Here is a 22,658-nt window from a genome sequence, read left to right on the forward strand (position 1 = left end):
ATTGTTTTAGATTTCATGTATGTAGTTAAGTCTCATCAGAATTGCAAGTCTTGTTTTGATTAAGTCAAACGTTCATTTATGACTACAAAGAAAAAAAAATCACATCTGAAACTAGAGAAAGAGGAATGGAAAAAATGGTATGTCAGGAAGCTCATGAAGTATAATAATGACAGAACTGATATTTGGTGGCCAGCTGCTGGCCAGTATAACAATGATGTAGCAGGTCCAATTTCTGGTTGCCAAAATCAGTGTGAAAGGGTCCTGTGTACCAGCAGAGCTAAGAGAAGCAGGACTCTTGCAGCTACAGCTAGCAGCTTTGATCTAAGTCAAAACCAGAACTGGTACTCCTCCTAATACTGGCTGCTTTAATGGCAATAACACTGTCTCATAAAAAGATGACAGGCTGCTATAAGGTGTTTTGAAAATACAAAGTTATTTCCTGTAAAAGTGCACAAGCTTACACATTGTTGAACTAAAAAAGCCTCTCTTGGGTTTATCACACCTGCAAGTCTTTCTTCTGCTTGCATAATACAAATTTGAGTTTTGTAGAGATTTGTTAATACAGTGTCCAGAGCAACGCAAAGAATCATAGGAGCTTTCAATGCTTTCTTTGGTTAAATGAACTTGACTTGAAGCCAGATAGATAGAGGAGTTTAAAAAAAAAAAAAAAAGATTCCCCCCCCAGATTAATTTTTCTTCCTGTATAAAAATCAGACAGTTTTTAATTCAAGTGCCAGAGAATATTCAGGATATTTTCCACGTTTTCACATTACTGATGGCTCTGTGCAGAAAGGTTCTTGATGGTCTAGCATGTAACTTCTGGTGGAATATTTAGCTGTGCTGTAACTAAAACTAGCTTTGTGCTACCACTTGTACCTCTTGGACTGTACTTGAGTGAGCTATTACATCTGCTCTGAAGGATTCCTCAAATCCAACAATTTGATTGAATTCCTAATAAGTGAACAAAGATGGGGGAGGAGGGCAGAGTCCAACTTTTAAGTTGGTATTGATGTTCCGGTGATGGTGCAGGAGACCTGCTAATGCCTTTGATCCAAAACAAAGGTGAAATTTTTCCAGGGCAATCAAATGCTCTCCTTTGAATGGAAATCTGTGTGCTTTAGTTGTTGATGCCAAATCATGAACAGCATGCAGCTGAAACTTTCACAGTGGAGAGAAATACATAGTTTTTGTTTAATTTTAATATTAAATATTTATTCTGAAATGACCTATATTTTAATTATACTGGGCTTACCAAATTCTGGCAGTAAGCTGGGAAGGAATACATGTACAACTTAGTAGACATACAGCTCTGGAAGAACTTGTCACTTCACCGATAGCTCTGCTTTCACAATAATTTCTAGAGGAACACTTGCGAAGTGTTTTTAATAAGCGGTGTTTAACATTTTAAAGGAGAAGCTCAGGAACAGTTATGGCACATAGCTGTTTCACTGAGAAATGTAGTCTTGTCTTAGCTTTGTTGCTCTTACACAAAATGTTAAATGTAAACCCAGTATTTTTGAAGTTGAAGTAAAGCACTACATGTGTCTGAAAAATGGCTTCCATGCTGTGTAAGTAGGATGTGTTTTTCTCCTTTTCTCTCTAGTTCTTGAAAGGTAAGCAGATGAGCAACTTTTGGTATATTTCTATTAGCATTCAACTTTGGCATCTGACTTGTAAGGATCTTCAAGATCCCCACTTCCTATATGTATTGCTTGGCAGCCTCTGAAAACAATGGCAGACAGTGAGCTGTTGGGATAGCTTTTTCAGGTGTGATAACCACTGACAAATAAGTACAGGTGGATATAATCCTGTGCTTGATATCCTTTCATGCTAGCTAGCTCAAGCTGTCCTATGTCTTTGGAGTTCAGTGTGAGCAACCTTATTATCTTTACTTGCAGTTAAATTCAGGGTGACAAGGCCAGTTCTAAATGAAGAAAGCAAAGCTCTATCTGTATGTCTCTGGAGACTTCATTATATATATTCTGAAAATCATCATAATGGATTTAAGCAAATATTCAAACAATTATGTCTTAGTTTGGCAGGAGTGTAAATGGACTACTAATAATCACAAGATAAAGAGCTTTTGTTACCTTGAAATTTCTAACACCTACTCTGCCAAGTTTAATGTCATTAAATGAAGGTCTGTGAATATCTAGCTACTTCTGGTACACTTTGTCTTGTAGGGATAAGTAAATACATCTGTAGGCATCACAGCATAAGCTGAAAGATATGTGTGAATAATGAATGTGTAGCATGTATCTAATCTATTTCAAATTAAGCATTTTGGAGAGAAAAGAAACAAAACAAAACCCACCAACCCACACCTTACTGTACATGTTTATTTTGCCTAAGAGGGATTACCTATCAGCAATAGTCAGCCAGTACGAATGTTCTCTTTCTGAATGATTTTACCATGATTAGATTTTGATAGAGTTATTAGAAAAGACACAGTCTTTATTAGTATATGTAGTTAATTTAATTTGGAGTTGAGTTTTAGAGTTAAAGCTGATCCCTTCTGTAACTGTTTTTAGTTATTTACTAAAAATCTAAATTATTTACTAGAATCATAGAATATCCTGAGTTAGAAGGGACCCATAAGGATCATCGAGTCCAACTCCTGGCACCGCACAGGTCTGCCCAAAAGTTTAGACCATGTGACTAAATGCACAGTCCAAGAGCTTTTTAAATTCATACAGGCTTGGTGCAGTGACTACGTCCCTGGGGAGCCTGTTCCAGTGTGCAACCATGCCATCCAGAAGATCTTTCCTTGTATAATGTTTTTTTCTTTCAATGTTAGTCATAGTCATTCAATGGTAGAATCAATGTACAAAATTCCTGCTGTATGTTTCTCTTGATTGGATCATTCCACATGCTATTACTCCACTTCTTTATCTGAAGGCGTCTCTGTCCATTCTAGGAGTCTTTAATGTTTTTGGTGTACTACCCAGGTAAGAACTGAATGAGTATTTGCTGTACGATTTTTATCAGGAGAGATTTCAATTTGGTTTACATGCCATTTACACAGTAAAGCAGTTTAGCCTCTCTCTCTCTCTCTCTCTCTCTATTTTTATTTTTTTTTTACCTGTTCCAGTTGTATCCTGAGCATGAAAGCATGCAAAGCTATTTAAAAGAACTCTGTTATTGAAGCATGTGTTGCTCTTCAAGGAGATGCTGCAGTGATATAACAAGACATCAGCCAAGCAGCTTGTGCTTGTGGAGTTGTAACATTCTTCTGATGATGGGTCAAAGCTTTATGGATGTTCACAGTGGCACAAACAACTCGTCTTTGCTTGGTGATAGTAGGATGTTGAGTTGGTTACATCTGAAAGGTGCTTTTCCTGTACATTTCAGCATATTGAGCTGTGATATCTAACTTACATAAATTTTCTCTTCCAGAAGCAGATTTGTAAAATTTGAATTCATGACATTGCCTAAGCACTTTGGGTCCAAAGTGCATTAATGCTTGTGCAGATGTGGATAATCTGTAAATGTTTAGTGATTAAAGAGCTTTGAGACACAGATGGGTATGTGTGCGCATCCTCACATTCCATGAGCAATAGGAGCATAGTGTATCATGAACTGTTAGTAACAGTGCTTTAGTGGATGATGACTAACCTTGTAATTCCTGAATTCTGAATGGAGAGTCACGTATAGTGAACTGAGTCTCAAAAAGGCTTGTGACAGTAAACTTAAAGGATTAACAAAGTTAGGCAGAGAAGAGAAATACACTTTTAGTAGCATAGCAAATTATACACTTATTCCTGGGGTTTGTGCTAATAAAATGCTAAAAAGGGAACAAGACTGAGCTGGGGAAGGGGGTGGGGGGGCAGGACACTTCTGTGATGGTGAGAACAGCTGTTCATCTCAGGATTTGGTAGAGGCTTTGAGGAATTATTTTTTCTCGAGGAATTATTTTTTCAGTTCAGTGTACATTAATAACCTGTAATTGCTGATATCTGTGGAGAAGTATGTTGATGTTAGTCTTGTCACTGCTTTCCATAAGCCCTGAGAAGCCAACTACAATCTGCTTTTAGTCCATCCAATTTACTGAATGTTTTGGGTCTTCTAGTTTGAAGAAGAATTATCCTGATCTTTTTATATTATATTGTTGTTGATGAACACTACCCATAGTCAGTACTGAACATAACAAAATAGATTAAAATTATCATTGCAGTGAGTGCATATATGCTATCTAAATTGAGAAAACGGTCAATATTTGTAGTTTGTTTCCTCATTGTATTGTGCACAACTTGTAAAAAAAAAAAAAAAAAGTTAGCAAGTTCTTGCTACATTAATGAATTTGCCAGGCCCTTGTGCTCATTTGTTACAGTGGGCGAAAAAGTTGAAACCATATTATTTTCACCCACTGAAGTGAATTCAGTATGCTACCATAGGGGTTTTCTGGTATTAGCTGGAAACAAACATATAACCACTATAGGTCCTAATATAAAACATTCCGCAGTGCAAACAAATATTTGGACTCTTTGTTGGTGGAAGGGACTTGCATTGTCATAGCTCACAACTGCTGTTTTGCCTTTCTTTCTGTGGGAACGTGGCCTTACTGGATTTGTTGATATCATCTTGTATCTGACACTTGTCATAATATTTTTTTTCTAAGTTTCTGTTGAACTTGGTTCTATCATGTTTCTTATGTGCTTGTGTGCTCAGCTGTTTTGCTCTTGTCCTCTGATGGGGAATGAGGTATCTTCTCAGGATCAGCAGAAAAGATCATTCTTTCCATGTGGCCATGTTCTTCCTTGTAAAACTTAGTAATTCATGCAATGAACACTGATTTGATTTTTCCTTATGGGAATGTTTTGGTGGTTATCTTGTGTCATAAGCCTTCTAAAACCTTTGTATCTGTACTCTATTAATAATAGAAAAAAAATGTTGGTTTTTTTTTTTTTTGACCTGACCTAAATTTGTAAGATATCCATTGCCAGGGCATAGATTTGTTCCTGAAACTGTTGTTTGACCTTAAGATTACTGAGAAATCTGTATTTTATTTCTTTTTTTTTTTTTTTTTTTTTTTTTCCTGATGAGAAATCGTTCATATAGTTATTAAAGAAAATGAATTAATTCGAGATCATGAATCACTCGGTATTTATTTTTTTCAACAACATAGGGTAAGTCACAGAAGTTACCTTTAGAGGTTGAAGTTGTAGCTTTTCTTTAACAGTGAATTCTATCTTGTCTATTATGTCTTGGAAACTGGCATCTCAAGATGGCTATCAGGAAGCTGTTGAAAAAGCTGCACAGATGGGTTCAGAGCAGCAACCCTTATTGATGTTAAAAATTCCTGGTGGTTCTTTGTTCTTTTGTGAGTCACTATTTTCAATAAGTTCTCAATCTAGGTTGCAATTGGCAAAGTGTGAAAATGACTCAGATGTTAAGACATTTAAAGCCTGTTCTGGAGGTCAGATGAAAAGATTACCAACTGTACTATGCTGAATAGCTTAGGGAAAACTGATTTTCAAATATGTAAAAATGGCTTTGGGGTAGCAATGCTGCTTGATTCCTATCAGCATGGAAACATTTTTGAAAATTCTTAATGAAGACAATAGTTCTAGCTAACGTAGAGGTTTAAACAGACATCAGAATTACTGCTGTGAGCTTTCCCTTATTTCTACCTGCATATGTACCTTAAGTACACCAATATTTTGCTCTCTAATTTGAGAGATTTTATGTCTTGAAAGGAAAAGCATGAAGTGGAAAGTGGAGCAGGGCATAATGTTCATAATACATTTCTTCAGAATAGTTCTCACAGTGTTCCTCTCATTTAAGTTTTCAGAAGTATTTTTTTTTCTTTTCCCACTTAGCCCAGCTTTTTTTTTTTTTTTTTTTTTTTCTTTTTATTGTATAATCAATCCAACTGCAAATTATGGAATGAAACAATGCATTGGTGGAAACCCAGAATTAAAGACCAGCTCTTTTTGTCAGGCACTCATAAATATCTCTTAAGGGAAACTGCAGATGAGCCCTGACTATCTAGGCTGAATCTTTTACTTGATATTGGCTTTAAATATACAGCTTGAAAAGCAGATACTAGCAGTGATAAAGCTGGTTGACACAGCTACATGACAGTTGACCAGGTAACTGGTAAATGAGCACTGCTTGGAGTACCCTTCTGAAACAGCACCACAGCAAGCACGTTCCAGCAGCAGTGACACTGTGGGGAACCAGGAGTGAAACCTTGCTGTGGGACTTGCCTGAGCACTGCCTGCAAGGATATGTGCCTACAAAAGGCACGTTTCCTGTTGTCTCTATATGGATGTGGCAAATTTGACACAGCAAAAATATGACAGTATTAAAATATAGTAGTGGATGTTGAGTCCTACAGTAAGGTTTGTTACCTTAATGGATCACAGGTTTGCTTGTGACTAACACCATGCTTAAGAGAATGTTGTTGCCGTAATGCTAATTACCAGATTGTGAAGTGATTTGAACATGTCTAGCCTAAAGCATATAATTCTGAAATTGTCATGTATTCTGCACATATTTCAGGTGAGAGTTTGCTAGCTGATAACTTGAAAGTAACATGGGATAGGTAAGTGAAGATGATGTTAAGATTTAATAATGGAAGTTGATAACATGACATGGAAAAATAATAGCCACAGTTCTTGGCCTTTTTTAGTTGCGACTAATGACTTAAGTTTTAAAGAACAGAGTAAGGTGTATATAGCCAGTAATGTCAATCATAACTACAGTAAAGATAAATATTCTAGCAGGCTAAGTTACTTTGTGGGGAAAACCAAAATAAAACAAAAAACACTTCTGTTCTGTGACTTAGCCTTTTCTCCTGCATGTTTATTCTGCTTAAGTATGGTAAAAAATAAAATTCAAATTCAAAATCCAGTGCCAAAAACCACAACAAGAAGCTATTATGTTCATGTAAAAATGCGAAGTGAAAATTTTGACTTCCAACCGATGCTTTAAAAGCCTTTATCTGGCAATTGGCTAAATCTGTCGCTTGGCTGTTTTGATTTATAAAATGCTACTTTAATTAGCTTGTCAGAAAATTTCACAGAAATCAGCTAAAATTACATTTGATGGCCTTGGCAGTCAAAGGTGCATATTTGCAGAAAATGAATTCTGTAATCATTTCTGATACCACTTTTTTGTGGCACAAGAAAGCAGTTGTTTCAGCTAAATGGTGGATAAATCATAAACTCAGTCTGATGAGGATGAGTAGGAACCCAGGCTTCTTATTGCATTTTCTTTTTCCTTAGTTGACCCTATAATCCAGTAGCAGAATAATTTATTGCTTTCTTTTTGTGGTCTTACACCATCTTTTGATGTTTTGACACAGATGAGATACTAGCTTACTATTTTTTTCTCAAATATTAAACTGGTTAATGATGGTTTAGCCACTTGTTGTCTTGATCACTGTTCCCTGCTCAACCTACTTCAGATAGCTAAATATCAAGAAAAAGTGGACCAGCTGGTATTTTGTACTCACCACCTGGTACAGAATACAGGCAAAGCTGTTACGGCACAAACAACCCTAAACCTCTAAACCTGGAGATGCTTAATATCCTTTTTTTTTTTTTTTTTTTTTTTTTTTTTTTTAGAGAACTTTTATTTCATGGCTGTTTGTCAGTGTTGAACTGTAGCTCTTAGAACATGGAACAATTGTGAATAACAGTATGGGAGGCATGTGCAATGAATCTTGCAATGTGTAATCAAAATTCCTATTTGCTGAGAGAAAATGAGAAAGAATAATAATTAAAAATCAGACTAACATTGCAAAAGAAAATAATGGCTGATAAAATTGTGAATAAATATTGGCTTACATTTGACAGTGATTATAGAGGAGTAAGGATGTTGCCAAACATTCAGCAATTACAATCAAAAGAAACTATAAATTCAATACCTCACTTACCAGCACAAGAACATATATAGATATGTATATATATAGGATAAAATGCAGTTAATGCTTAAATGATTCCATAGTATCAAGGTTGCCCTCAGTGGAAGTACTGTCTGCAGTGTGATAAACAACCTTATATTGAACCCAGAAAATGACTGGGAATTTACTTGGATTAAATAGATATTTAATCTACTTCAAACACTTTGTATGGAAGATGTTCAAAGCCCTCATTCTTTGACTTGATGTCCCTTTTCTACTCACTAGGCAGAGTATATACTGAGGAGTGCTGTTACAAATACTGACCTAGATTACTGTAGAATAGTGTACATCCACTATGGAAAATTCAAAATTATTTTCTCTAGTTCTTTGCTTTCAAATACCACATGCAGTAAAAACATCCAAAAGGCTGAGAAAAAAAAAAATAGAATGTCAGAAACAAGATGTCAGAAGGTTCACATTAGGAAAAGTACTTCCTATTTACAAAATACTTCTAGTACCTCATATTTAATGTAGACTTAAATGTAGACTGAAAATAATGCTTGAAACATGGTTTGTAAAGCTCAGATTGTGGTATAACCTTGTGTGTGTTATAAATCTTTATGAACAAGTTAAGTGGAGGCCAGAAGGCTGACTTGCCAAGGTCAGAGCCCACAGAAACACAGTAACACAGAAACAAAACTAACAAGAAGTAACACGGAAACAAAACTCAGGTTTTCTGGTTCCTGCTTTAAGCACTAGATACTTCCTTTCTGTAGTCAAAAGAATTTTGTCATGTTAGTGTGCTGACATAATGGGGATTTAGCTGTCTAAGCTATGCATTGAACATTATTAAGCTTTGGAAATGTTGTTGAAAACTTTTAATCGTCAAAGGTGGGGAACTACTATGCAATCTATAGATGGAGATGTGACCCATGATGTCAGCATGTGCTAAATGATACTTCACTTCTATGGCAGCATCTTTGAAGGAAAAGGTCTAGGAAGCTATGTAGGCTTCAAAGCAAGAGAGTTCTGTTTTGGTGTGTTGAGCTATGTTAACCATCCAGAACTGAGATAATGAAATGTTTTGCATAGTGGCAATAGCATAACTCATTCAACATGGCAATCTCAACAGAGCTTAAACAAAATCTCAAAATCTAAAGATTATTAATAGAAGCTTTGAAAGCTTTATTTTCCCTCTGCTGCAAAGACTTTGAGATTAGCTTCTTCTCCCAAGACAATGTAAGCTAATACATGTTTTTTCCATGTGAAAATGCCTTATTTTAGTTAATAGGTATATATTGCATCATCCTTCTGATTTGGGTTCCACAGTGTGGAACTAGTCAAAACAAGGAGATTTTAAACATCTCTTTTAGGTTATGAAGTTGATGATCTCTCCAAAGGATAGCTTTGTCTCAAAGTATGGAGTTGTTACCTCTTGTGCAAGAGAAGTATTCAACTGTGAGCCTATTGCTCTGAAAACCTTTGCATGTCATACTCTCCAAAAGCTGAGCAAAGAAGCCTGTGTTTGGATTTTTTTTCCCTTTCCCCTTTCCTTTCCTCTTCCCGGCACCTTCTCTTTACTTCTGAAATACTTTCTGGGGTGAGAAAATGGACATGACTTATTTCCAAATGAAAATTTTTCAACAGGACGGTTTTTTTTTGTTGTTGTTATTTTGGTTCTATGTGAAAGTAACCTCTAAATATAAGAAAAGATTTTTTTGTTTGTTTTGTGTTTGTTTATTTGTTTTTTAATGTGACGAGTTTTTACTGTTATGAACAGTGAAATTTCAGCTTGTTCATCCAATAATCTCTCCTGTAAATTGTACTGTTTTTTTATTCGGTTCCACCACCAACAGTGTGTCATTTCATGTGAGTAGAGACTCTTAGTTTTCCTTTATGCTTAAGTATAAAGTATGTTTATGCCAGAAACTCGCAATGCCTAGTGTATGAAACCAGTTTGTCTAGACTGTCTTAACTCTAGAAGGTAAGGTGTAGCGATGTATCTACTAACTCACGTTTTTAAAATATTTATTTATTTATTCTTTGCAGCACTGTCTGCACTGCTGGTGTAGACAGACATGAATTATGGATGATTATGCTCTGAATAAAAGAAAGCCAAATTTCCTCTAATGCACAATCTCTTAATATTTTTTCTGGCTGAAGCAAACCAAATGCAAGCTAAAGAAATATCATTTAATTGTTTTATAAACCAGTGAAGGCCATGGATTATAGGTTTTGACACTCTAATCTGTCCTGGCAACCCATGCTGGTATCTGCTGTGCCTTGCATCAAAAGTAACACTCTGAAAGGATGCTCTGCTGTTGCTTCCTTAGGTTTTCACATATTATAGAATTTATTTAAATGATTCAGATTTTCTAGCTAGTTCAGGATTCTCACATAAGCATATATACATTGGAAACAGAATGAAATGTATTAAAGATTGCTGCTATGTGCAAGCTGCATTTGTATTGATTGTTGATCTCAATTTAAGAACAAAATGCTCTTTTAGGTAGCTTTTATGCACTAAAAGTATGTAATAATAGGCATTGTTTTGCATTTTCCCCTCCATTTCTCTAATGTTTACTTAAATACTTACTGTGAAGCAGAAAAACCTATAGAAAGCTGTATGTGGATGTGAACTATGTAACACAAAAGTAACTTAATAATTAATGCTTGATAGTTGATGGAATATATGGCACAATAGCAGAGTGAATATAATGTGGATGATTTCTAAGTTATTTCTGTTGTATGAAAAAAATCTAATACAGCAGAACTTAATTTGATTTTCAGAGCTTTTAGTGAAACTTTTTTTTTTTTTTGGTTTCTTCATAAGCTATAATTTAAAACGCTTTAACACATTTAAAATGGTGAAGGGCATGATCCATTCTCAACGTTAGTCATTTAGCTTGCTCCTATTTCCCAGTTGGACTTCATCTAGCAGAGCGATGGGGTATTAGGAACCAGCCTAAGGATCAGGGAAATTCTGTACCGTCCATTATTAGAATTAAATTGACAGAATAAACTAATTCTAAATTTCAAGGGCAATTGCAATGCCATCTCTGAATCTTAGCAGGAGAGAAAATATATGGCTTATTAAGTTTCATTCACAATCTTCTGCATAATTACTATGAATGGGAGCCCCAATGTAGGTGGTAGAAATCCTGTTTAAGTTCTTTGCTGCTCTTTTTGCATATTTGCAGTGAATTACATTGTGACAGGTGAAATAGTGACATAAGCGTTCTTACATGGAATGATCTTCCTTATTCCCACATCTCAAAATGGGAATAGGTTTGTGAGGGAAGTCATGCAGATTGATAATCTTGAGGTTTTTATTCTGTCTGAGGGGAACACAAGACTGGCTTCAGTTGCTGGACTTCCTAATCCATCTTTTGTTTCATACCTAGTAGTAGTTGGTGTCTATAAACCCAATGGTTGCTTTTATTTTGTAGTTCAGCTTTTTTAAAAGCACCTAATATTTATTCAACAAGCATGATATTTCAAAATAAAAGCACAGGTGAAAACATGTTTTGCTCAGCCTGACATGTTTTTAACAAGGAAAGTGAAACTTCGTTTTTGTAGGTATTAAAAAAAAAAAAAAAAAAGTGAACTTACATATGTCTGTATCTATCTATTTCAAAGCCAATGTTTAGTATTTTATTGGTTATGAACTTTTCCCCCAAAATTTGAAAGTCCTACTATCTTTACAGAACTTCAGGCATGAAACCCCTCAGGGCTCAGATAACTTATAGTGAAAACCAGTATGATTTGGCATCAATTGAATCTATCTTCTCTGTGTTGAGATCTTGCTACCGTTTTTGACTGTAGTTTATCTTTTGCATATGTGTTTTAAAACATCGCAGGTTCCAAAAGGATTTAACCTCGTGAAATGGGCGGCGTGCAGTAGGCAAGGAAGCCTTCAGGTTAAGATTTGTGCTGCAGACCTTTACAAGGCGGCAGAATACCTGTTCGGGACCCTGGGGGAGCTCAGCAGCCACAAGAGGGCATCGTGGCACAATTTAGGCTCCGACTTTGGGATAGCGGCGCTCAAGTCCTGCTCTTGCTTTTAAAATAGGCATCTTGTAGTTCGTGCGGTGGTTATGGAACGTGTAACCGAGTGCTTAGATGTTATGTGCTCTGAAATAATGTGGCAGTATTGACATCTGTCATGTTAAACCTATGCTCTATTTCTAGCTTCTAGTAAAAATCAAGTTCAAATTCCTCAGCATTGACAGGGTTGTCAAGTGTTAGCTTTATGTCCTTTTTAGGTAATGTACTGAGATACTTTATATAACTTTGTATATGTCACTGCTTCCCAAATGACTGCATCAGTGACTTGAAAATTAAGTGGAATTTGAACTTAGCATCTTTAAAATGCACACATCAACTCAGTCATGTGGCAAAGCATTAACCTCCGTGGTGGATGTGCTTAAGAGCTCCTCTTAGAGCTGTTCAGGGAGCCTTGTCAGTTAAGTGATAAGGTTCAGGCCTTGATTCTTTGGAAGCGATCAAAATGAGTCATGTCCCCCCCCCCACCCTTCTAGTTTACTGCTGGTGATGGTAGAGACTCTTCTCTGTCATGCAAACAGTCCTGCAGGATGAGGTTCTGTGATGGTCTCTTGTTGCCTGGACCAGGGCACTGTATATTTGGATTTCTTAATCCAGTCTTATTTTTTTTGCCCATAAATTCTCAGATTTCAGGACTTCATCCAGCTGATCAGACCTTGCTACAGTTCCCATCAGACCTCTAGACAACTCACTATTGTCCATGCAAAAAATGTAAGCATTTGGGAGCTGTTGGATTTACTGCACACGTGCAAGCCACATGTACGACATAAGTGAAGTGAGTGCCATGTTTCTCAGAAATGTCACACTTGCTACATAGCGTGTGCACTTGCATATCTACCCAGAAAGTGCCTGACAAGAAATATGGTGACGTTATGCATAGTACACCATGTAATGTGTCTTGAAATTAACTCTAAAACACTTTTAGTGCTTGCATGTTTTGTGAAGAAGCTGTTGGAAGGTCAAAACTGTTTAGAGAAGTGATTTTATTTCCTTCTCCCCAAGTCATTGTCATGATCTTCTGTTTTTGTTCACCCCATCTTTCCACTGATTCCTGGACTTGGTGTTCTTCCAGTATTTAGTAAATATTTTTATTGAATCCGTTTGTTTTCTTGTGTTAAATAGACAATTTCCAAATTGATGCAAAGATGTTCTAAATGCACTGAACCAGTCATTTTCTAAGAGAGAGGACTGTGTTTCTTATCACAGAAGCAGCAGGCAAGATTTAAATTCCTGCTAGGTAGAGAGTACAACTTTGATAAACTTGTCTGTAAGGAGTGTAACGTATTGAAATGTTGGTCACTTCTAATACTTGAGGAGACAATATGGATAAAAGCTGTTCATCTTTAGATACCTTCATAAAATAGCTTATATGTGTTTAATTGAGTATAAATACAAAACACTGTCAAATAAGAAGCCTTTTATAGATTCATATTCCATAGATATTCCATGATCTGTGTCATTTTGTGGTTTTGTGTGACACATGCTCTACCCTGTGCTAACCATATACTATAAGACGAACAGGGACTGGTTTGCCAGCTTCTAGTAAGTGCCAGGAGCAGGAAGCCATAGTGGGTATCTAAAAGGAAAACAGCAGAGCCAATGCTACTTTTCTGTGGTGTGCCTTGATAAAACATGACCAGATCCATTAAGTGCTGTTTTAACTGGAATATAGGAAACATGACTCAGTTTTTATAATGTTGAAGTGTGTTTGAAGGGCAGGCTTGACTTTTGGCTCAGCTTTCTTTCTGCTATTTTGTCTGATTCACCTGTGCTCTTTGAAACAAATTTTTGGGGAGAGAAACAGGGAAACATGGCATGTGGGGGCTGCTGTGGATGGTCATATCAAGAGGTTGAGGGAATCTTTTCAGCGTTTCTTAGAATTGGAAGTTCTGCAGAGCTGAATATTAGTAACTTCAAAAATAATTATAGCATAGGGTGGTCACATATGCATTACCTATAGTCTAATTTACTTAGTATTCAACACTTTCTGTATCTCTGTCCTGAGGTGGGGAATACGTGTCTCTCCATAGGGCCATCTTTGAAGTGGGAGGAGGCTTGCTAGTAGACCAGAACCAGAAGAAATCTTTCTTTGGACTGTTGTCGCCTTGCTGCTGAGGCAAGCTAAGTTCTGACAAAAGTATTTTCACTGCTTGAATGGGCTAAGGATGTCTACCTTTGTAGACATCCTTTGTGTGTGGAGGAGACTTCAGAGCTTTCAGAGTACTTTGTCTTGCTAAGCAGTGTAATTTCTGTCATCTGGCTGAACCAGCTGTTCCTTGTTCAAGAGCTGATCTCTTGTAGACTAACACTTGACTGAGGGCGCTTGCCTCAGAATAGATAGTGATGAGTGTCAGTGACATGCTTGGGGCTGGCTGTGCTTTTGCCCTCTCAAGAGGGTAAAGGGGTGGGATATGGATCAGGCTGCTGCAGTTAGCAGTGCTGCCTTGGGTACTGTAAGAGCAGAGTGCAGTTTGTTACGGCTGGCTCTGCCCCTCAGTTTGTTAATGCGGGAGCTTGAAGTGATCTTCCTCGGCCCTTTGCTCCAGAAAAGGAGAGGCTTATCTGGGGATCCAGACAGAATTACACCCACCTTCTCCAACCTCAGCCTCCTGAAGATTAGGGAGAGGTGGAAGAAGAGTATTTTTTAATCTTTTCTGAAGCAGCTTAAAGTGACTGCTTAAAGGGGTGACAGATGAGTCTCTCTGTGCACTTTCAGACCTTGTGGGACTTGTCGCTGAGCCTTTTTGCATTGGATGCAGTCTAAGGGCCACTTAAATGAGCTTTGAGTCTAGGCATGTAAGCATTTCAATCTTAAGCCTTGATCCAAATGGCTTCTATTTAAAAAAGAAAAATTGTCATGGAAATAATCCCTATAAAATGAGAAAATCTCTTAACGACTTTAATATAACGACTTATAACTGCTTTTTCAAAGACCAGAACAGGAGAGGTGAAGGTTCATCAGCGGTCTTACATATGCTGTTTGGCCTTTTCACTGGGAAATGCTCCATAGTGTCAGATCTTTCCTTGCTGGAGAGGGCAGCAGCAAGTGGCTGCACAGATGGCTGTACTGGTGGACATAGCATGGTTTGGGGCAAAGCCAACTCTCAAGGTAGGCAGGAACGCCTTAGATAATTACAAATGTCAGTCATCAAGGTGAGGCAAATGGAGCCAGAAATGAACAGGTATTTAAGGTGTGCTACGATGGAATGCCACATCCATATCTTATGGTGAACATCTTTGCGTTTTTTTCCTAGAAGCCCTCACCTAGAATACTAAACTTCTATGTTCATTGAAAAACACATTTTGAGCAGAGCCTGAGAACTTGAATCCAAACGTAACTGAAACCTGTAACATCTTTGTTGGAGGTGGCTGTGGGAGCTTCAAGGGACTGCTGGTCTGGTTCTTTGTGGGACCAGGGAAATGCGTGCTATCCCGATCTGCATGAGCAAAGCCTTGCTTCCACTGTCATGGGCCACTCCTTGGTGATGTAGAGGCAGAACAACTGTTGTCCATGCAGTATCTTTATTAACAATGTGTTATGCATAAGTTTGCCTTTGGAACTGTCTTTAGGTGTGCAAAGTAAGGAACTGAATATTTTGAGAGGGTTTTTGTGACTTGTATACAGCAGCTTTACTTTTTTCATCCTGTTAATGGTCTTATGACTTGGCTTGGGAAAATGCTTATTTGCGTGTCTCCCAGGACTCCAGTTCTTCCAAGCGATCTCTAAATGCCTATGGACTTTTAGGACACCCTGTTTTTGCGTGGTTTTTAACACACTTTGGCTACAAGGTGATGAGCAGCGCCGTCGGTCAACCCCCTGCCGGACCTATGGGATGACTGCGTTCAGCCTGCCCTCCTTCCCCAAACCTCGCTTGCCTTCAGCCTCTGATGAAGGGATGAAGGTGTGGAGAGGTGAAGGGGGCCACCTGCGTGGGGGCAGCACGGGGCCGGGCGGTGAGCGTCCGCCCGCGGCCGCCAGAGGGAACTCGGGGAGTGCGGACGGGGCGAACAAAAGGCGGAGGAAGCCCCGAGCCCCCCGCAGCCCAACTCGGGGCCGCGGCGTGGGGGCGCCGAGGGCCGGCTCGGGGCCGCGGGCTCCGGCCCCAAACACGGAGCTTGTTGGGGGGGGGAGGGGGAAAGAAGCGGGGGGTGGGGGTCACCCACCCACCGGTGGGACCCCCCGGCTCCAGCGCAGCCCCGCGCTCCCCCCTCCCTCCTCTCCGAAACTTCAGCCGCCGCCTGACGTCAAGGTCCCCGCAGCCAATGGGCGCCGCGGGTGCGATTTTGGGAGGGGGTGTGTGTGTGTGTGCAAGGGGGCCCCCCCTCGCCGCGGGCGCTCGCCCGGCTGCCGTCCGTGCCCGGTGCAGGGGAGCGGGCGGGCGGGAGGCAGGCAGCGAGCGCCGCCCCCTCCGCCCCCCGGCCGCCCCTCGCCGCCTCCCGGTCCCGGCTCCGCCAGCGCGGGGCTGCGGGGGAGCGGCGGCGGCAGCAGCGAGCGCGGCAGGCAGCGCCCCGGGGGCTTTTACCTGCTGTGCCCGGCTCTCACCTGCCTGCTGCCCGGCTCGTACCTGCTGCCCCCGGCGATGCGGAGCGGGGGAGGCTGCCCGGCACGCCGCCGCCGCTGAGGGATGGTCGGCGGGTGGGCACCGCCGCTTCCCCTTCATCCGAGGACGCGTCTGGCTCCAGCCGGGTTGAAGTCGCTGCCTTCTGGTACCGCTCGTAAATAACAGGAGGAAACCTGAGCCCGACAGGCGGTTCCCCACCTTCTTCCACCTAACATAACCCTCGCAGCCGCCTTTGAAGGTTTGCTGGTGCTCCGGCGATGATGGCAGTGGTGGGTTCCCTTGGGCTGTACTAAGAGCCTCTTGTTTTCTTTTCCCTTCCTTCAGAGAGGCATTTCATCTTTAAGGGCCGGCTGTTCGCGCACACTTTTGTACCCGCTGAAGTGCTCAAGAAACCATGTTGGCTGGTGGAAGAAGCGCGTTTTTGTGCCTTGGAACGATCTTGAGCTTTTGGAGCTCCGCAAGTTGGATGCCTGTTGGAGGATGCCCACATAAATGTACGTGCATTGCTTCCAACGTGGATTGCCACGGACTAGGACTCAAAACTGTACCGAGAGATATTCCCAGGAATGCAGAGAGACTGTAAGTAATAAACGCTGGGGCTCCTCGAGTACTTGTTCAAACACCTGGGATGAATTTCTCAACACCTGCCTATCAGTGCGGAGTACATAGTTACAGCAGTTTAACTAATGAAACACGGATTAATGTTTTCAGGAGGGAAGGGGAGGAGCTTTTCAGAAGTTACAGGTATCCTGCTGCTGCTCTTGCTTTAAAACAAAACCAAACACTAAACCCAGCATTTTTGGAGCTTCATAGTATTATTTTTTTTTTTTTTCTCCTCAGTTTAATAACCGCTGATTGGGATCTTGTTGATTGGGTTTTGCAGTGACTTGCATGTAATGGAGCTTAGACCTCTACCTGGAATGCTCCCAGCAATAATCATTGTCAATGCAAACACCAATTTCATATGCAATTAGAAACCTGGATGTTTTCACCTGGTGGCTGGTAGCAGTTTCTCCTTGCATACTTTCACAGCATGGTGACTTCATCACCATGGAAAAATCGACTACTGCTATAAACTAATTCAAATGGATAAGAGGTCACATTAAAGCAGTCTCTAGTTTCTGTCTTAAACTGCCAAAGTCACTGTTATGAGGAAGCTGGTTATTTACTTTTTAATCTACTTTGGTAGATTAAAAAACTGCTATTTATGGTAGCAGTGTAATATTGTGGGGTGCTTCAGACCTCAGCACAGGAGAATGTAATCAGTGTGTGCAGACAAAATTTGTATTATTATTTTATTTTGTTTTTTAGTGGACTGAAAGCAAACTTTTGAGATCCACAATACAGTTCTGGCACTCATTTGGCACAGAGGACAGCATCTCTGGCTTTGCTTAATGCACAGCATATGGCATACTTCAGAGAATGCCCAGTGCTAGATATGAAGATGTCCAAAGTGGAATCTTAAACAGAGCTTCAGCGTGGCTCTGCGCTGGGCTCCAATGATGGTCTAAGAGAAGTGCAGTTAATTGTGCCTTATGTAGATTAATGGATAACTTTAAATGTTTTAAAACTTGCTGGCAACAACTGCTTATACTATGGCCTGATTTCCTGTTTTATTTCCTTCTGGGCCATAGACATGGGGGAACTTCAAGCGTATTTTCCTGAAGTAAGAAAGCTAAACTAGGTTACAAAGCTTTCATATATAGATGCCTTTCAAAGGCTAAGTTCTGTTCCAGAGGGAAATTTTATAGCATCCTTGAAGGTTTCTAAATTACTTTTATAGTGCTGAGAGATCTTAAACGATAGCAATGTGCAGATTTCTTACTAGGTTGTTCCACCATATTTAATGTTTTGTGGCCATATCAGCCTTTTTTTCCACCCCAGCTGTGTGAACAACAGCTTTCAGATAACTGTTACAGAAAGCTTAACTTCTGTGCACAAAACTCTGTACTTTCTAAAACTGATGGGTAGCAACTTGGCAGTTTGGAGACCAACAAAACCCCAAAGCCAAACAAACACCACCCCTCCCAAGCTGGTCGTATACCAAGCCAGTGAGAGTAAGTGTAGATGTGTGATAACACAAATGTTTTGTATGCTTCATTGGTGGGGCGTGTTTGGCTTAAGAGTCAAGGGCTGGGATAAAACATTTAGATTTCAGGTTAGAATAATCCACAATACAAGGTTAGTTGGCCACCTGAGAACTGTTTAAAGAGCAATACAGTAATTTGTAATTGTCTGTGTTTTACCAAGGCTGAATTCACTGTGTAACTAGGTTTTCTTTGTGAGAACGTACTTAATAGAGATGTTAACTTTCCTTGCCTTTTGTGAGAAGCCAAGCTGAAAGAGGAAGTTTTTTGGCCTTGGCATGTTAAGTGTTAAAAAGAATGAAAGAAAGTGTAATTACTGTGCTCTTGGGCTCTTGGTCCTGATAATTTTTGGTATAGTTTACAGATTTAAGTTTTAGATTAATGTCTGCATGATGAACAATTCTATTTCACAATATTCAGTTTAAATCTTTAACCTCAGAGATAATCTACTGATGAGCGATATATCTATATCTATGCTCCGTTTTTTTTTTTTTTTTTTTATTGGTTGGTTGTGTTTTTTTTTTTTTCCTTTTTTTTAGGAAATAGTGTATTATTGGAGCATTCAGTGGCTGAAACCTTGTGGAAATAACATACAGAGGATCATACAGTATTTAAAAATACAGAACATGTTACTAACTTCACTTTTTATTCTCTTAGCCTGCCATGAGCATTGCACTGTTTTTGTAAAATTCACTGTTGTCTTCAATACAGCAGTGGTTTAAAGCTTGTATAAATTCTTTTAAATCTAGATTGCTACTAATTGCACTAACTTGAATTTTCTCCTGTGATCTCTAGAGGGAAAGACCTTATATTCTCTTGAGTCTAAGTTCTGCTCTTAGGTAAAACATCAGTCAGCAACTGGATATATCCAAGTATCTCATTTTCTCTGTGGTCCATGGACTCCTCTATCTGTGACATGACAGTGGGTTGGTATGCAGTCTTAGCTAGTTTAACTTAAATGAAAACAAATTGATTGCATCTGAAATGGCAAAGATACTTTTGATCTCAGAAAAAGTGTTTGAATGCTGGGAAAATAATTCAGACAAGTTTCTTGAGGGCCACACAGCAAGTGACTTTTTAGACTCATGTTGTCTTCTGTCTGCAGTCTTTTGAGGTAAAAAATCCACCAACCAGTTCAAGTTGGAAACTTTTGGCTTTAATTAATAAGAGATCTAACAGCACCACTTAAAATATTTTGCCACCAAACTTTTAGAGTTATGTTTGTACAAATGTTACAAAACATTTTGGCTACAGGAGCCAAATTAAATATTATTTAAATTTGCATTAATATGAAACCAAAGAAAGCTAAAAGTGTAACATGAAGAAAAAATGATAAAAAGTCTTAAGGGGGGAAACATGTCTTCTTGAGAAGTTCTATTAAATAAATTAGTGAACATCTGATATTGCAAGAAATGAACATCACCAGAGCTTTGATTGCTCATTCTTCATAATAAATGTGGTGTGTGTTTTTCTTTTTTTTTTCAGTGCTTTGAAGATGCAGTTTTTATAAATAGTTGTGCATGTGATTTATATCTTGAAGGGAATTCACAGATTAACCAGTGATCACAGACCATACAACTAGCCTAAAATTTTCTTTATACAGTTTCATCTTTAATAGTAGCTTTACAAATATAGCAAGTAGTATTAGGTTTGTGCTGCAGTTTACCTTGTTACTACGTTCTATGGCAGTATCCTATTTATCTGGTGTAGACTGTAGTTTTTAAGAAGTTAAGTCTCATGAAGACCTAAAAAGCGCAATGAATGTTGTATGCTACTGGTTCAGAGATGATTCAGTCCGGAGAAAATAAATGAGTGAGGAAACAAATGTGAGTAAGTTCCAGGAATCCCTGGAATAACCTATGTCTCAGAGAGGAAGAGATAGACATGAAAGTAGGTCCAAGATGCATATGTGTAAGTGCAAGAGTAATATAGCTGACCTTCCAGTTTGTTAGTAGTTACTGATCCATTCCACATTTGCTGAGTAACTTAAAATCCTACCAACAGGGTTAGAGTTAACTGTCAGGGGTGCATGCAATGATTGTTACATCCAAGTTCTGCAACTGAGAATGTTCTGCACAAATAATGGAGGCAGAAATCACAGTTTTGAAATTAAGATTATGTAAATGCATCCATAAACATCTTGAATGTTTTACCTTTCTGAAACATTCCTTAGGACTGCTTCCTCAGACTTCTGTCATCAGAGTTTGTTTCGCAGTGCTTCAGTTCTTATATGTGCTCTGTATTTGTATAATTTTCTTCTGTAGATGTTTTCTATAGATGTGAAGTATTATACATGTGTGTTTTTATAACACTTAGTGCTGATAGTCAAGTTTAGTTTGAAATGGTGTAAATGTAATGAGCAGATCAAAGCCACTTGATTAATGGTTGCTGTGTTCAACAGCTCTGAAAGGAACAAGTAAAATGGACAAACTGCTTAGGGGTGTTGGGTCAGTGTGTGTTTTCTGGTTGAATATGAAGGATGAGTCTCTGCATTTTTCCTCCCACTCATGTCTAGTTCTCTCTCTATTATAAGCACATTGTGTGTGTGTGTATGTAAGAGTATACATATATACATACATTTCTTTGAAGAATTTAGCCATGTTGAGTTCTTCAATTTATACTTCTGGCTTGGAATCTGTTTTAATTGATAGCTCTTGTATTAATTTTGGTCTTTGTTTTGTCTTTTACTTTGGAGGATTCTTTACCTTTCTAAATTGATAAAGCTTGCAGGACTAATCTGTTCTGTGCTTTGCCTGAGTAGCTAAATTGAGTATGTCCACATTTAGGTGCAATTTAGAAGCTTAGTCATCTGCTTACTCTGGAGTTTTCATGTGGTCTGGGGTTTGTTATACAAATATATTATTATGGTGGTTTTGGCCTAGGTGCATGTAGCTGCTAAAATTGCACTGTCTTATGTCTTCAACTTCCTCATTTTTTCTTTGAATTAAATCTAAACTCCTGTCTCGGATGTTTCCATATTATAGTGGAATACAGTGTTAAACACATGCAAATATTATATTGACTTGTACATTGACTTTCTGTTTTTCTAGGATTCTTCCCACTAGGGAGTAGCACTTGTTTGTGTAGTAATAATCTCCAAAATCCTGCATGGGGCCATTTTTTCCTCCCTCTAGGGAATGTGTCAATGAGTAGACATGCATGGCTTTGGCTTCCAAGAGCTTGCTGTCAAAGGTAATGATCTTGGGAAAACTTGACTGAGTTGCTTAATTTAATTTGGCTAATTTCCCCTTACTAACTTAATGCTGACTGCTTGTGCTTCACTGAATGTGGAAATGAATTTACAGGGGATCAGAGTCTTGTGCTATTAAATTTGTTACCTTGTTTTGAAGTGATCGAAACAGGAAGAATGATGAAATTAGCTATTATAATTCTGGTAGCTACATAAGGAAACAATGGCCATTGTCATGCTGTCTGTAGTCCCCACAGATTTGGCTAGGATTCTGAAATCCAAGGAATCAGATTATTTAGTGCACATTTCTTAATGAATGAGGCTGCTCACTTTTTTATGATCTTACCTTTGTGGCTGAGTTATTGATTCCTGCAAAAGAATTAGAGGAATGGCAAATAACCCCTCTAATGAACATCTATCTTGTTTTATGTAGTCCTAAAGTACAGACAAGATGTAATTTTTTTTTTCTTTCTGGAATTGCTGTGTGTTCTTGGCAGGGGAGTGTGTACCAAAGTCAGTGTAACTCACCTGTATGAATGGATAATGATACAGAAAATAAATAAATCTTACTCTTGTGTTCTTACAGGTATCTGTATAAAAAATTCCTTGATTTTAGTTGATTGTTATGAAGTCATTTAAACTTCATAGGGAGTACTGTCAGTAGTCTTTTGGAACATAACTGCCATGCCTGTTTTATGTATGTTTCTTTATAGCTCAAGCATTGCCAGTTACGTTTAAAACAAAGATAACCTGTTCTTCATGGACATTAACATGGGATATGACTTGCTGTCTGTGTTTTAGTAATATATAAGCTACTCTTTAGCTTCCATAGATCAGAAAGAAGATAGTTTTCCCACATAATCTCACAAGATGCTTGGGGTAGCCATGTGGATTTAGCACAACAT

At 38.7% G+C, this 22,658-nt stretch overlaps 1 protein-coding gene and 1 long non-coding RNA gene across 5 annotated transcripts in view; both read left to right on the forward strand.

Annotated features, from left to right (window-relative positions):
* Positions 1-13,010, forward strand: part of LOC119718317 (uncharacterized) — a 54,428-nt gene extending 41,418 nt beyond the window's left edge. The window contains exon 4 of the long non-coding RNA XR_011803356.1: positions 11,710-13,010. This is a non-coding gene — a long non-coding RNA (uncharacterized lncRNA). The remainder of the gene's footprint in view (positions 1-11,709) is intronic.
* Positions 13,011-16,239: 3,229 nt separating this feature from the next.
* SLIT3 (slit guidance ligand 3) overlaps positions 16,240-22,658 on the forward strand; it is a 515,831-nt gene continuing 509,412 nt past the window's right edge. For 2 of the 4 annotated variants that reach the window (XM_027468585.3, XM_027468586.3), the window contains exons 1-2: positions 16,242-16,714; positions 16,801-17,055. In XM_027468585.3, the coding sequence (XP_027324386.1) occupies positions 16,871-17,055 (185 nt within the window). In that variant the 5' untranslated portion in view covers positions 16,242-16,714; positions 16,801-16,870. Of the gene's footprint in view, positions 16,715-16,800; positions 17,056-22,658 lie in introns of all 4 variants that reach the window. The other 2 variants (XM_027468588.3, XM_027468587.3) reach the window with 2 other exon arrangements.

This window comes from Anas platyrhynchos, chromosome 14 (assembly GCF_047663525.1).
Source record: "Anas platyrhynchos isolate ZD024472 breed Pekin duck chromosome 14, IASCAAS_PekinDuck_T2T, whole genome shotgun sequence".
In the NCBI taxonomy this organism is placed as follows: Eukaryota; Metazoa; Chordata; class Aves; order Anseriformes; family Anatidae; genus Anas; species Anas platyrhynchos.